General features: G+C 52.4%; 7 protein-coding genes across 7 annotated transcripts; 3 read left to right on the forward strand and 4 right to left on the reverse strand.

Moving 5' to 3' along the window:
* Nucleotides 1-157: 157 nt before the first annotated feature.
* Nucleotides 158-1,019, reverse strand: J4E92_009945 (uncharacterized protein; the record flags this gene model as incomplete). The annotated part of the gene is made up of 2 exons (XM_051501287.1): nt 158-270; nt 536-1,019. 2 exons carry the CDS (start codon nt 1,017-1,019, stop codon nt 158-160), a joined length of 597 nt encoding a protein of 198 aa, XP_051348505.1.
* A 782-nt stretch (nt 1,020-1,801) lies between these two features.
* On the forward strand, nt 1,802-3,610 carry J4E92_009946 (uncharacterized protein; the record flags this gene model as incomplete). The annotated part of the gene is made up of 3 exons (XM_051501288.1): nt 1,802-1,939; nt 1,986-2,463; nt 2,517-3,610. 3 exons carry the CDS (start codon nt 1,802-1,804, stop codon nt 3,608-3,610), a joined length of 1,710 nt encoding a protein of 569 aa, XP_051348506.1.
* A 1,083-nt stretch (nt 3,611-4,693) lies between these two features.
* On the reverse strand, nt 4,694-6,276 carry J4E92_009947 (uncharacterized protein; the record flags this gene model as incomplete). The annotated part of the gene is made up of 2 exons (XM_051501289.1): nt 4,694-4,878; nt 5,100-6,276. 2 exons carry the CDS (start codon nt 6,274-6,276, stop codon nt 4,694-4,696), a joined length of 1,362 nt encoding a protein of 453 aa, XP_051348507.1.
* Nucleotides 6,277-7,385: 1,109 nt separating this feature from the next.
* Nucleotides 7,386-8,468, reverse strand: J4E92_009948 (uncharacterized protein; the record flags this gene model as incomplete). The annotated part of the gene is made up of 3 exons (XM_051501290.1): nt 7,386-7,916; nt 7,981-7,990; nt 8,038-8,468. 3 exons carry the CDS (start codon nt 8,466-8,468, stop codon nt 7,386-7,388), a joined length of 972 nt encoding a protein of 323 aa, XP_051348508.1.
* Nucleotides 8,469-9,387: 919 nt separating this feature from the next.
* J4E92_009949 (uncharacterized protein) lies at nt 9,388-10,704 on the forward strand (the record flags this gene model as incomplete). The annotated part of the gene is made up of 4 exons (XM_051501291.1): nt 9,388-9,657; nt 9,716-9,774; nt 9,827-10,451; nt 10,498-10,704. 4 exons carry the CDS (start codon nt 9,388-9,390, stop codon nt 10,702-10,704), a joined length of 1,161 nt encoding a protein of 386 aa, XP_051348509.1.
* A 124-nt stretch (nt 10,705-10,828) lies between these two features.
* On the reverse strand, nt 10,829-11,376 carry CYP1 (heme binding; the record flags this gene model as incomplete). The annotated part of the gene is made up of 2 exons (XM_051501292.1): nt 10,829-11,296; nt 11,344-11,376. The coding sequence occupies 2 exons, from the start codon at nt 11,374-11,376 to the stop codon at nt 10,829-10,831; spliced, it is 501 nt and encodes a 166-aa protein (XP_051348510.1).
* A 127-nt stretch (nt 11,377-11,503) lies between these two features.
* On the forward strand, nt 11,504-13,144 carry J4E92_009951 (uncharacterized protein; the record flags this gene model as incomplete). The annotated part of the gene is made up of 1 exon (XM_051501293.1): nt 11,504-13,144. One exon carries the CDS (start codon nt 11,504-11,506, stop codon nt 13,142-13,144), a length of 1,641 nt encoding a protein of 546 aa, XP_051348511.1.
* Between the last annotated feature and the right edge of the window lie 429 nt (nt 13,145-13,573).

Genomic DNA, 13,573 nt, shown 5'->3' on the forward strand with positions numbered 1-13,573 from the left:
CCCCGCAGACCCGCTTCCTTGATCTCGTTTACATTCCACGGAAAGTGGCCTGTTCGCATTCCAAGGTTGACAGGAGGACACGACACGAGACGAGAAAGGAAGGAGCGAACCAAAACCGACGAACCCCTCATTCCGAGCATGAATGGCATGAATTGGATTAGACGAGCACCCAATGCCACTTGGTCATACCTAACCGCTGGAAGAAGGAAAATAGCGAGGACTTTGGTACGAGGCCGGCATAGGTGGACTGCCACCATGAGGCGAAGGTACCTGCATTGATTTCACGTGTTAGCGCTTTATTTCAAGGTCAAATCAGTTTCTTCCCGTTCAATTCGCTTGACATTTCCGTGTCCTTTTCCTTCCAACCGCTTTTCTTTGGTCACGAAATAACCCAAAGTTGTTTTGCTTTTTGTCGAGTTCCACGGAACGTACTGTCGCATCTCGATCCCCTCATTCCCAGCTCGCTGGAAACGAAGGGGAAGTAACACCCATACTTTCATACTTTCATACTTTCACACTTTCACACTACACGTACCTTCGACTGGCCCCAGTTCAGCAAAACCAAGCGCTTCCAACACCCACGGCGCGACGATAGCGAGGACGCCCAGGGCAATGACAGTGCACATGACCGGGTGCTCGATGACGAAGCCCTCGATGCTTTGCGCGGCTTCCCACGCAGTGTCGCAGGCGGACGAGATGGTGGGACCGAGTTCTTCGTGCGACACGCGGAGAGCGGTGGTGAGTCGCGAGAGGATGTGTTGGGCGAGCGTGGTGCGCCAGCCGGAGGGGCCGACGAGGGCGTCTAGGTGCATGCGTAGGTGGGCGCCGGTGAGGCGGGTGGTGAGGAGTTTTTCGACGACGGAGTCTGCGATCTCATCGGCGGTATCTGGGTTGTCGTTGTCGTTGTCGTTGGCGGCAGCGAGCAAGGCGACTTTCTCGTCGGGGTAAGTGGTGTGCTCCGGCTCCGAGGCGCCGCAGGGGAAGCAGGCGAGGATCGCTTGGAGTCGTGTCATTGCCATGTTGTCAGCTTCTTTGGTGGTAGTTGGTTGAAGATGGAGTGGTGGTGAGTGCGATATTGATATGTGGTTAGGCTTAGCGCTTGTGGCACTGCTGCGCCGCAGGAGCGGTGATGGTGAGGGTGACACAGAGCAGCCTCGCCCAATCATTCTTTGAACGCCACATGTATGCGACGCAGAAGAGTATGGGGAGGTAGGCTGCAAGGCTGTGGACAAGGCGCACTCTCATCTGTTAACAAGCCTAAGGACGATGTGAATGCAGTACAGCAATCTTACCAGATCTTGGTGAGCGCTTCTATCAGGTACTGCCTCTGAGTTGCAAGTCACATTTTGGAGCAGTACATCTCACGAGGATCATTGTCTACGGAATCCGTTGCGCGCTTATGCCCGTACAGTCTGGTGTAGTCTTGTTCTTTTCCAACAGGATCGAGACACAACAACACGTTTATGGCGATCGGTTGCTTGATGTAACACTGGCACGATTCGATGCCTCCAGGTAAAGGTGACGTTCGATGGGATCAAGTTCGCGTACACAGTTGCCATGTTTGTTCCGCTGGGCACTTGCCATGTCGTCTGATACTCTCTTACCGCAATTGGCACCGCTCAGCTGTTCTTACCTTTACTCCATCCTGCAGCACGCTAGAGCAATACAAAGTGAAGTGCAGCTTCTTGATCTTCTAAACATCCATCGTCTTCTCATCGTTCATTTCGAATCAGACGCTTTCATCATTCAGTAAGAGGTCGACTAACACTGACAACTGTCTTCCCCTCGATCGTTGCACGAGATGGGCGGCCACGCCTTCAAAGGACTGTATTGTCCCCGCATCTCCCCATCGGTCTACGAGAGGGTCAAAGCAGAGACGAAAGCCGCGCTGCAGACTGTCTTCGCGCAAGTCGTGGTACCGACTGAGATGCCTGGCAAGGTATGACTACACATCTACCACGCTGCTCACCTGCTGACACCCACAGGATGACTACGGCGACGTCGACTTCCTAGTCTGCTCCCCTCTCCACTCCAAAGACACCACCACACTCGACACATTCCCCTGGCAAAGCACCGTCTCCCTCATCAAAGACGTCCTCGATACCACACATGGGCGCCAAGGCTTTCTTACCAGAGACTGCATGTACTTCGCCATCGACTCTCCACACGGCGAAGAGAACTACTTCATCCAGATCGATGTCAAAGTCTGCTTCAAGCCGGAGTTGTTTCACTGGTGTCACTTCGAGCTCAACTACGCAAGTAACAGCAAGATGATCGGCAGTATGGTCAAACCGCTGGGCCTCACCATGGATCCTGAGGGTATACATGTTCGTGTTGAAGAGATGGAAGAGACGAATTTTCCGGGTAGCATGGTGTGGGTTAGCAAGGATCCGAAGGATGCGCTGCGGATTGTGGGCTTGGATTGGAGGATCTTGAATGGGGGATTCAAGACTAAGGAGGAGAGTAAGTTCTAGATCTGTCTTGTTTGTGACTTTTGTGCTAATGTTATATTCAAGTCTACAAGTACTTGGCTAGCTCCTGGCTCTTCCACCCAGGCCACTTCGCCGCTCGACTAGCCGAGGAAAAGTATCACGATCGCCTCGAAGACCGCGCGCCATACTGGACACACTTCATTAAAGAATGGGTTCCGCAGCATTACCCTGGCTACCGTCCCATTCAGCAGACTGCAGACTCCAAAGAGCCCGGCAGCAAAACCCACGAGCACGTCGATCAAGACCTCTCAGCATGGCAAACCCGCACCAGAGCAGCCGTCCGCAACAAAGTCTTCACCATGTTCCCGCATGTAGCAACCGCATACTACACCAAGCGCGCCGCATGGGTCAAAGAGCGCGAAGAGCAGAGACTGCGCGAGCTTATCACCCAGGCCATTCCAACTGGTAAGAATGGATGGAGTAGCGACGTACCCGTTCCAATCATCATCGTCAAGCACTCACAGCCCATGACACCCGATCTCGAACCCACAGCTACAGGCGAGCTAACACCGCCGTTGACACCACCGCTCACACCCGGTTTGTCGACCGATGCCTCGCCGACTTCACCAACCACCATAGTTCTGCCTTTCGTGTCTCCATCCACCACCGCCTCCCCAAACCCAAACCCAAACCCAGCCCTCCACGTCGCCCCCCTCCCTTCCACACCACCCCTCCCCTTCTCCGCCTCCCCACCTCCACCCAACATGTCCGCCACAGCCAAACTGCTCTGTCTCTTCCGCTGGACACTCTTCTGCCCCTCCACCGGCACACCCTTCCTCGCCACTTTGCCGCGCGACAAGGACTTCACGATGGCATGGGCAGATGCGCAGTATGCTGGTGCCACGGATGGGGTGTTAGTAAGGTGGGCGGAGGAGGTGTGGTGGAGGGTTTGGGTTAGGCAGTGCGTTGTGAATTATAGGGGGATGTGGAAGAGGAGGTGGGAGAAGAAGGAGAAGGCGGAGAGGAAGGGGGTTGTGGAGGGAGGGAAGGGAGGGGTTGAGGAGAAAGTTGGTGTTGAGGGGAAGGAGAAGGGGGTGGTGAGTGTTGCGGGAGCGAGGGTTGAGAAGGTTAAGGGGAGGCTGGGAAGGTTGAATGAGGGGTTGGCGGCTTTGAAGTAGGTGATTTGATTGGGATTGATGGCTAGTGATGCATGTACGGAGCTGGGCGATGGCTATGAGCTTTGCGACAAGAATAGAATTTCATAGCTTTTGCAATATCCCACTAAGTTTGCTTCGTTTACCTTGTGATGGTGACTGCACAGAGCTACGTAACGAGATTGTGGCTGCATTGCCTTAGGAATACGGACTATACAGGCTCGCATAGGCCCGAGACCATCAGTTAAGCCCCTCGTGACCCGCAGGTAGGCGGAGAGCCTGTTTTATCGTGAATCCAACTCGTAAAAGCTGAGATATTCGTTTCGTTCATAAAATTCAGACAGGCTCGCATTACTGGAGAGTACAGAACTAGAGGGCCTGTAGTATGTTGCTTCTGCCGAGGAAACTTCCGATGGATTTCGCTGGAAAGCTTCGTTACCAGGTCTCCATGTAGTTGTGATAGTGGGAAGTGCACGGAGAATTTTCATACATCCCGGGTTCTCTTCCAGTCCTCCCATCGACGCGGTAGTGGTGTTGAGTATCATGAGAGCGCCATCCCTCGCGATGGGAACATTCCTCCAAAGGTGAGGGCTCAGATGGAGTAAAGCCACTATATTACGCAACGCATTCTCTTGATTCTGCGCACAGGCAGCTACAAGGATATTACCAGGAATGTCTTGTAACCAACAAAACCATGCGGGCACGGTGGATGCCAAGGGACTTACAGGCACTGTTTCCCATGGGTGTGGCTGAAAAAGGTCATTATCCAAAATATCGAATGACTTCCTGGTTCTCCAATCCTGAAATATTGTTTTGTATGAGTTGAGCTTGTCCCTGTATCGAACCATGTCCCAAAGCTGATGTAACATCTGCACACTGAATTCGAGGAGTCGCCGATTCTCGAGGTACTGCAATAGTGGCTTGTCTGATGCCGTGAGTAGCTGATGTATGCATCTGGTCGTCGCCTGGGAAAAGGCTCTCCTAGTCTCGGGGGTAACGCCACGAAGCTCGAGATTGAGGTCTTCGTTAGCTTCTTCCGCAAGATGAGCGCCAATTCCCTGATAAAGGTGCTCATCATGAACATTGTTGAAGGTGCCCGATGGTCGCTCAGAATCTTCCAAATAGCAACCGCGACATCTGGCATCCCATGCTTGCATCGCTCTCGTTGATAAGTCCGTTGGCGTGGCGTCTCCCAAAATGTTTTGCACTGGATGATATTGCGGCTGTACTGAGTAGGAAGGTATCGGGTCGCTTGGGTGGTACCGTGCCGGGGCACTTCTGTCGAACCCCGACTGCAGCGGTTCGCAGGGGGAAGAAAATGACAGAACACTGGTTCCGAATTCTCCTTGTATGGCCAATCGGGGATGGAATGAAGGCTCTTGACCAGCGCTCATTGGCAGATAAACCTGCAGGTATGTAACCAGCCCATCCTCTACCACCGATCTAGCGCGTGCCGCATTCGTCCTAATGACCTCGGGGCATCTGGTTGAAGCAATGAAGTCGAGAGAAGTACGATGTACCAGGATTGCGACCCATTGATCATTGATCTCTTCTTCATGATATTCTTGGAATTGTTTTCGAGCCTCGTCAGGAGGTACAACATCGACAAGCCCTCCGCATTGATCGTAGACGTCAAATGCGAATACTCCCCAGCTTTGCTGTCTTGTTATAGGCTTGTGAACCAAGAAGGGATCTGTCGTAGGTGTCATGGAAGCTTCCACGTTGATCTCCTCGTCGATGCTCATGGCTTCAGATAACATCGACAGCGTCAGCGCCCGTGATTGGCTAGTACCAATGATCCAATCAAGTATCCGCCTAGTCTTCTTGAAGTCACGGTTCTGCAGCCGTCGAGCTATGGCAGCGTAAAGATCTTCAAGTTCGGATGGCAGCGAATGAAGTGCTTGGTTCAGGTCCATGATCCCCGAAAATGCATCTTTGGAGATTTGATGCAGCTCCTTGAGTACTAAAGTCACCCACAAGAAGACGCCGTTCGCGTTCTGTATCAGATAATCTCTCATAGCTTGAAACTGGTCGTCGACCAATGCAGCGAGAGCGGGATCAGGCTGTATCGTTGTGGTAGTGGAAACGGCATCTCGTGGTCGTTTCCGCCTTCTGCGGCTGTCTGGCTTCGGAGACTCAATACTCTGTGCTTCAAAGTCATGACTTCGATCGATTGCATGCCGTAGCCAGTCCAAATTTCTGTCGATAACCTCCTTCAAGTCCTGCTCGTTCTCTTGCTCCAATACAATCTGCTCACAGTCGCGAAAGATAATTTGTAAGGATTCATACGGCCGACTGAGGATGATGAACCGCATACATGATTCTGGGTGGTCCGCAAGGTCCAAAAGGAACGTCGCTAGATGTTGCCGTGACTTATCAATCTGATCGTCGTTTTCGGACTCGTCCAATGCGTCAATAACGGCCATGATAATAGAGTCTTGCGGTGTTCGTGATATGGCCCATAAGAACTCTTCCAAAAGATCTCTTGACCATTTCCACGAATCACATGGCGGTAGTCTCGCTTTCCGATAGATGTTGACATGCTCTCGGAACAGTTTCTCGTCCTGTTCGAGGAAGTTGCCAAGTAATGCCTGTAAGAGAGATTGGTGTGACCGCTGCGCCAAAGTAAGCTTGACGCTGTAGAACCAGGCTCCGATCACCGAAGGTATTTCTTTAGACCGGAGTGTCATGAGGACGTCTTTCGCCAAAGTTGATTTACCACTCCCCGGCTTACCACGGATCCACAAAGTACCTCCATTATCCTGCCACCTGTGGAATGACGGATGGGTATCCAACCAACTGAAAGTCCCTGAAGCAGGTGGAAGGATTTGATTTAATCGGGCGAGAACCTCCTGGGATTTTAAAGATGCGAGACACTCTAGAAAGCACGTCAGATTCATACTTCGAGTAATGGGGGATCACTAACAGGGAAACCTTACCCAGGTATTCGGTTCTGCGACTGATCGTCAATGAAAATGGTTGTTGAATATCTGGAGATTGATTCCCCCAGTTGTGCATCACCGCCTGCAGCCTCGACGTCTCTGGAAGAAGAGCACGGAATCCTCTCACCACCATTTCCAATTCATTGCTGCGAATAGTAGAGTTTGTGAGATGACATATTGAGAAGAGAAGAAAGCAATTAGTTGGCAGTCTTTGCAACGAATAGCCAACCAAATGATTGATGTTCCCGATGCTATAACCCCCTAACAACGTTTCATAGTCGACTCGGGAGCCTTCTTCAACGCCTTTTTCGGTCGACAATCTTTCGAGAAGGCCAAAATTGGAGCTATCCATTTCTGATATGCGTGTAGCAAGTTCTGTTTCGCTCGTGTTGCGAGCTAACTGGACACATGCGAAAGCCACCATGAGCTCTTTGGGAGTAATAGGTCGCTGCACATCAATACAAACATGGTGAGGTACACCTTCGTCTTGTTTACAATGCTCGCATGAATTGTGTTGGGATTGATCAACATCCACGAGAGGTTTGTTGTAACTCCGCAGGACAATGTTCGTAAGATTGAGGTTGATGAATTGAGGCGACATCTGTAAGAGTGTATCCGCGATTGCGACGATGTCATTCTCTTTTATATCTCGCTCAGGTCCTGTACCCTTCCAGTCAATGTGTAATAGCTCATAGCCATGTCGCAGCCACGAATCACAAATGCTTGTGTTTGTGATCCAATGAGTACTTGATGCAGTGGTTTGGCTCACGCGTTCTGACTGGTAACGAACACTGTATGATACGCGTTCAGCTACACTAGTAACATAGTCGCAAATTCGTTGAATCCCTGCTAGTCGTTCAGCTGGACAGTCCGCTTTCCCTCTGCTCCGTAGGGTACGTACGCTGTCGCTGCTGAAAGGCCGACTGGAACTTTTCGATATCGAGGAAAGCCGATTGTGACTCTAGATACTGTCTGGTAGCAGCGATGAGGTCGCCTGCCTTGTTGATCTCTTCCAGCCCTATATTCTCCAGACCTCTTGGCACGTTGAAACGGAAGAAACGCCCGTCGAGCGCAGGATGGTGTCGTTGAAATCTCTCAGCGGCGCTCTCACAGTTGGTAGCTATCGCTTTCAGCGTCTGCACCATACCAACGAGTGACTCGTCAACTTTTCCAAAAGCCGGTATACCAGTTCCAATGGAGACGAAACAACTTATGTTGTCTTCTAGTGTTTCTCCAGTATTGCGTGTCCATATGTCACCAGCTTCTGTCCAGACTTCGTCGATCGGGTTGTTTGCACCAAAGGCACCGTCCACAAACTCTTCATGGAGGATCTTGATAGGTTCGAAGAAGGTTGTCGCGGCTGAAGTGGCACGAGCTGCCTCCCATATCTTCACCGCGTTGTATGGGGTAATTGGAGAAAAGCGTTATCTGTGAACCGGTCTTCCTGGTTACACAGACAAATCTGAGCTATTAGCCGGAGAAAGACTGTAGACATTGCGGCCCACTTACGTTTTGCATGTGGAGCCGGGGTCTTTGAGAAGCTCGTCTGGTCTAATGTTACGTTCCTCGAGTATGCGCTTAACCCCCTCCTCTATAGCTTTACCATCGTATCTCCCTTGGAGTTTACCCTTGCTGATAGAGTAGCGATGTTTGGCCTTCTCAAAGATAGCCGGCATAAGCTCATGGTATGCATCGATGCATTCCGCGACCGTCATACGCAGGCGCCCTAGCATGAGTGCAATGAGTCCGCCCGTAGACGTGCCACCGATAAGGTCGAAACAGTCGCAAGGCCTTGGTGGGTTCTCGGGATCCAGCTGCTCCATAAGGCGTTGTAAAACGTATAGCGACGACAAACCACGGATACCGCCGCCGTCCAGTGAAAGTAGCGCAAGCCCCTTTCCATACCGAAGTCTTTCTGTCGGCACTGTGTTCGGCTCCATAATGGCTATGGTCGGTTCATTTTCTTCTGCGCAAAAGGATAATCAGATCATGATGGAGGAAAGAGGAAGGCTGAGACAAGGCAGGATGCGGGGTCGGAGCGCGTAAACAGGCGAATGGTCGCTGTTGTTGCCTATCGCTTACAGCGCCACGATTGGCTTTGCACGTGGAGACGACCTGTGCAGGACAGGTCTCCTCGAGAACCAAGTCAGATACAAGGCTGGAGGTCCCCTGGGGCCAGATTTTGTGGTGTATCGCTTGTGACGAGTAAGCAACGAGACGAACATGTATCCGCGCCCTTTTCTTGTCGTTTACATCAGTTGATTCTGACTGCCAGAAATTTCCTTGCAACATATATGGCCTCCATCAGGCCCTTTCATCAATGTTGCTCTTTTCCGCATCACGAGCAGGTGTGTCATTGCATGAGCAAGATGAAGTCGACGAGACGTCGAAGCCCCAATTTATACAGTCACTTCTACTCACGAAACGACTTCAGGCTCAAGCGCGAAGCCCAAGGAAAGGTCAATGATGAGATGATAGCTCGAGCATGCCTTCGGGTGACGAGCTAGTTTCCGAAGCGCCTCTTCCGACTCGGAACCCGTACCCCACACTTGATCGACCCTCTCTCCGCTGTCAGCCCCTCAATAATGACGCCAGCCAGACGCTCTGGTCCCAACTCCTGCAAGCCGTGCAAGCTTGCAAGTACCGAAGGTGAGGGGTCGTCATACATCATAGACTGGGTCTGGTTCCGTTGTAGGATCAACATGCCTTTTGTCCTTTGCAACCATTTCCCACTTCACGATAATATACGCGCATCTCGTTCTATTGTCGCGACGAACTCTTTGTATCTTGTATCTTGTATCTTTGAACCACTGAACCTTCAAAACTGCTTGTACGCGACGCGCGCAACAACCCCCAAAAATGTCCAGCTCCAAGATGAAAGCAGTGCACTACGAAGGTCCATTCAAGGTCTCGGTCAAGGACGTCGAACTGCCTACGATACAGCATCCAGATGATGTGATTGTCAAGGTTACGACGGCGGCGATTTGCGGGTCGGACTTGCATATGTATCAGGGACGGACGGCTGCGGAGGCGGGTCTGGTGTTTGGTCATGAGAACATGGGGACGATTATCGAGGTTGGTGCCGGCGTGACGCTGCTGGAGAAGGGGGATAGGATTGTGTTGCCGTTTGTGAGTGTTCCGTGGAGATATAGTGCGGATGGCGGAGGGCTGACGCGGTGGATTGTAGAATGTTGCCGACGGCAGGTGTCGCAATTGCGAGGAGGGCAAGACTGCGTTTTGTACTGGGTAGGTCGAGCTTCAATCAAATTGTCGACCGTCTGTCCTGACTATCAAACAGAGTAAACCCAGGCTTCGCCGGCGGAGCTTACGGCTACGTAGCCATGGGCCCGTATCAGGGCGGCCAAGCGCAATACCTCCGCGTCCCCTTCGCCGACTTCAACGCCCTCAAACTGCCCAAAGGCACCGAGCACGAAGCCGACTTCATACTGCTAGCAGATATATTCCCAACGGGCTGGCATGGGCTGGTCCTCGCTGGGTTCCAGTCCGGCGAAAGCGTCGCGGTGTTCGGTGCAGGTCCTGTTGGTCTCATGGCAGCTTATAGTGGTATCCTACGAGGCGCGAGCAAGGTCTTCGTAGTCGACACAGTGCCTGAGCGACTGCAAGCTGCGGAGAAGATCGGATGCATTCCTATTGACTTCAGGAAGAGCGACCCGGTGGAGCAGATCATCAAGCTCAATGACGGTATGGTGGATCGCGCTGTCGACGCGGTAGGTTATCAAGCCGTGGACGCGTCTGGTAGCAAGGAGAAGCCAAACGTTGTCTTGGACCAGTTGATCATGGTGACCCGGCCAACGGGTGGCTTAGGTATTCCAGGGTTGTATGTTCCGGCCGACCCTGGAGCCCCAGACGAGCAGAGCAAGAAGGGCCAAATTCTGATCTCGTTCGGCAAGCTCTTCGAAAAGGTATGTTCGTGGTTCGAAGTTGTGTACCCACCACTGACGACCGTAGGGTTTGCATCTTGGCACCGGGCAGTGTAATGTGAAGGCGTACAACAGGTATCTTCGCGACATGATTGTATCGGGCAAGGCCAAGCCGAGCTTCGTCGTATCGCACGAGATTAATATCGACGACGCGCCGACGGCATACGAGAAGTTTGACAAGAGGATCGAGGGGTATACGAAGGTGTTGATCCATCCGAATGGAGCTCTGAACTAGTTGGACGTATGAGTAATTAATCTACATTCCATTTTCGAGTAACTCACGTTCAAGCATTGAGTGTCGCGTTGATGCGCTCTGTCATGCGATCGCATCGACGTCTGGCTGATCCCGTTCCCCCGCGCTAGTATCGCTGCATCGCCATCGCGCCGTCGTCGACGAGGTATGCCTTGACAATCTTGACTTCCTCCACAGGGCGGTCTTCCTTGTCCGTCTTGACCAAGCCCAGCTTCTTTACAATCTGCATTCCACTCTTGACCCGTCCAAAGATGGTGTGCTTGCCGTCCAACCACGGAGTCGGCGCCAATGTGATGAAGAACTGGGAGCCATTGGTGTTGGGACCGGAGTTGGCCATGCTGAGGATGCCCGCACCGGTGTGCTTGAGCTGGGGGCTGATCTCGTCCTCGAACTTGTCGCCATATATGCTCTCACCTCCTCGTCCTGTACCCGTGGGGTCGCCGCCTTGGATCATGAAGTTTGGTATTATGCGGTGGAAGATCAGGCCGTTGAAGTAGTTGCGCTGCGTGAGCGTCGAGAAGTTTTTGCATGTCTTGGGCGCGTGGTCGTTGTAGAGTTCGATGACGATGGTGCCCTGCTCTGATTAGTAAGGGTGTTTACCGTATGAGAAGATTAACGTACAATAGTGGTATCGAGCGCGATGTCGGTCGCCATGGTGAATGTGTCGTTGAGGGTATGAGGACTGTGATGGCAGCTTCCCCACGACCTGGAATTCCATGTGAACTTTGGGGCACGGACCGCCGACCAGCCACATCTGCGCCACAGCTACTAGCTCAGAGTGATGATTCACAGCCAACAACCTATTCTGACATTTGGCGACCACAACCTCATCAACAAGAACATGGATCTCTCAACCTGGGCATTGCCCCAGCTATCGAAGCTTGTCCCTCTAGACGATGAGTCACTGAAGCAACTAATATCGTATACTGAGTCACTATCGCCCAAAGAAGCAGCGGACCATCTGCAGAATTTCTTGGGTGACAGCCCGCAAGCACTTGAGTTTATCTCTTCGTTTAACAACCGGAGGAAGCCGAAGCCATCTGGCGGTTCTGGTCAGGCTCAAGTGTCAAATGGCATGTCAGAAGTACCCAGGGCGAAGCCAAAGAAGAAGAAGCCCGGTTTGAACAAACTTCCGCCACCGCGACAAGTAGAGGACCGTGGCAACGTATCTGGTGCATATCTCAAAAAAGATGAAGAAGACTACATGGCGGGTAGCTCAAAGCCCAAGGCTGCTAAATTCGGCTTACAAGAACAACCTGACGGGTTGCAATTACCAACCTTCACTACGTCATCGGGGACATCGACCCCCAAATCCCGTGGTGTCTCGCCTGCTCCGCAACCATCAAAGAAACTTCCAGGCCAACTTATCTCTGAGACCAAACCAAAGGCCAAGGCAAAGATTAATGTAACTGGTGGCACGCCCATGCATGGTGCCTCGACGGCACTCAATGATCTGGAGTCCGCAATCAGAGCACTTGAGATTCAGACGAACCCTACCCTTGCCCCACAAGACAACAGCAAACGGAAATGCAATTGCATGGCCACCAGACATCCTTTGCTCGAAGCTGCGCCAAACTGCTTGAACTGCGGAAAGATCATCTGCGTAAAGGAAGGCATCGGCCCATGCACTTTCTGCAACTCAGCCTTATTCAGTGCACAAGACATCCAATCCATGGTGCGCGTTCTCCGCGAAGAGCGCGGCAAAGAGAAGATGGCCGCCAACAACGCGGGCCAAAAGCGTGCCGATGTCTCGCTCGCACCACGCCCGTTTTCAACACCCCGCACAGGAACACCCGCATCTTCCAATCCGGCCTCGGACGTCGAGTCTGAGAACGAGAAGCTCGCAAAAGCAAAACAGCACAGAGACAAGCTGCTCGCCTTCCAAGCCCAAAACGCCAAACGAACTCAAGTCCACGACGAAGCCGCCGACTTCGAAACCACAACAGCCGGCCTCAGCATGTGGGCCAGCCCCCAAGAACGCGCCATGCAGCTCAAGCGCCAGCAAAAAGCCCTGCGCGAGCAAGACTGGAATGCGCGCCCAGAGTACGAAAAGCGCAAAGTAGTCGCCAGCATCGATCTCTCTGGCAAGAAGCTTGTCAAGCGCATGGCTGCTACCGAGAGGCCGGCTACACCCGAGAGCGAAGATGAGCCACCCGAACCTACTCAACGGCCCCGAGATGGGAATACGCTATCGAGTGGTAGCGGGGCGTTCAGCAAGAATCCGCTGTTGGGTGGACTGATTAGGCCGACTATTAAGGTTCAGGAGAGTAAAGGCAAGGAGAATGCGGGTGAAGGAGGCAGGAAGCAGACGTGGCGTCGCGTGCAGGATGATAATGATGATAATGAGCAGTGGATCTTGGATGGGGGTGTTTATGGTTCGAGAGCGGATAATGTGAGCTTGGAGATGGATGGTCTGAGATGATGAGGACTATGATCTCCAACAACGATAATTCTACATTGATAGTGCTACAACAAACCAGCAAGCAACATCCATCCCCAAATCAGCGCGCAAATCCATCTCAATGAAAGCCTAGCAGTGAACTTCCAACAAGCTCCCCCATCCTCTCATTCTACCTAGGCAACTCGAATCAAGAACGTAGTCTGCATGACCCCCGTAGCCGAACAGCCGTACTCGTGGCGTATCAAGCATCCACTCCGGTGTCGCTATCGTGCATACGCGAGAGCGAGTATAGCTCACGGGACTAGACACGATGCATCTGTACGGGCAGGTCAAGCCCGGTCAAGCCCATATTCCCCTGTATGTATCCAACGCGGACTTTTCTCCGCGCGAATAGGACCGAAGGGAAAAGCCGCGCGGAGGTGTATTGTGCGAAGAGCGAAGAGCGAAGAG

Source organism: Alternaria infectoria (assembly GCF_024043175.1).
Source record: "Alternaria infectoria strain BMP 0036 chromosome Unknown scaffold_29, whole genome shotgun sequence".
In the NCBI taxonomy this organism is placed as follows: Eukaryota; Fungi; Ascomycota; class Dothideomycetes; order Pleosporales; family Pleosporaceae; genus Alternaria; species Alternaria infectoria.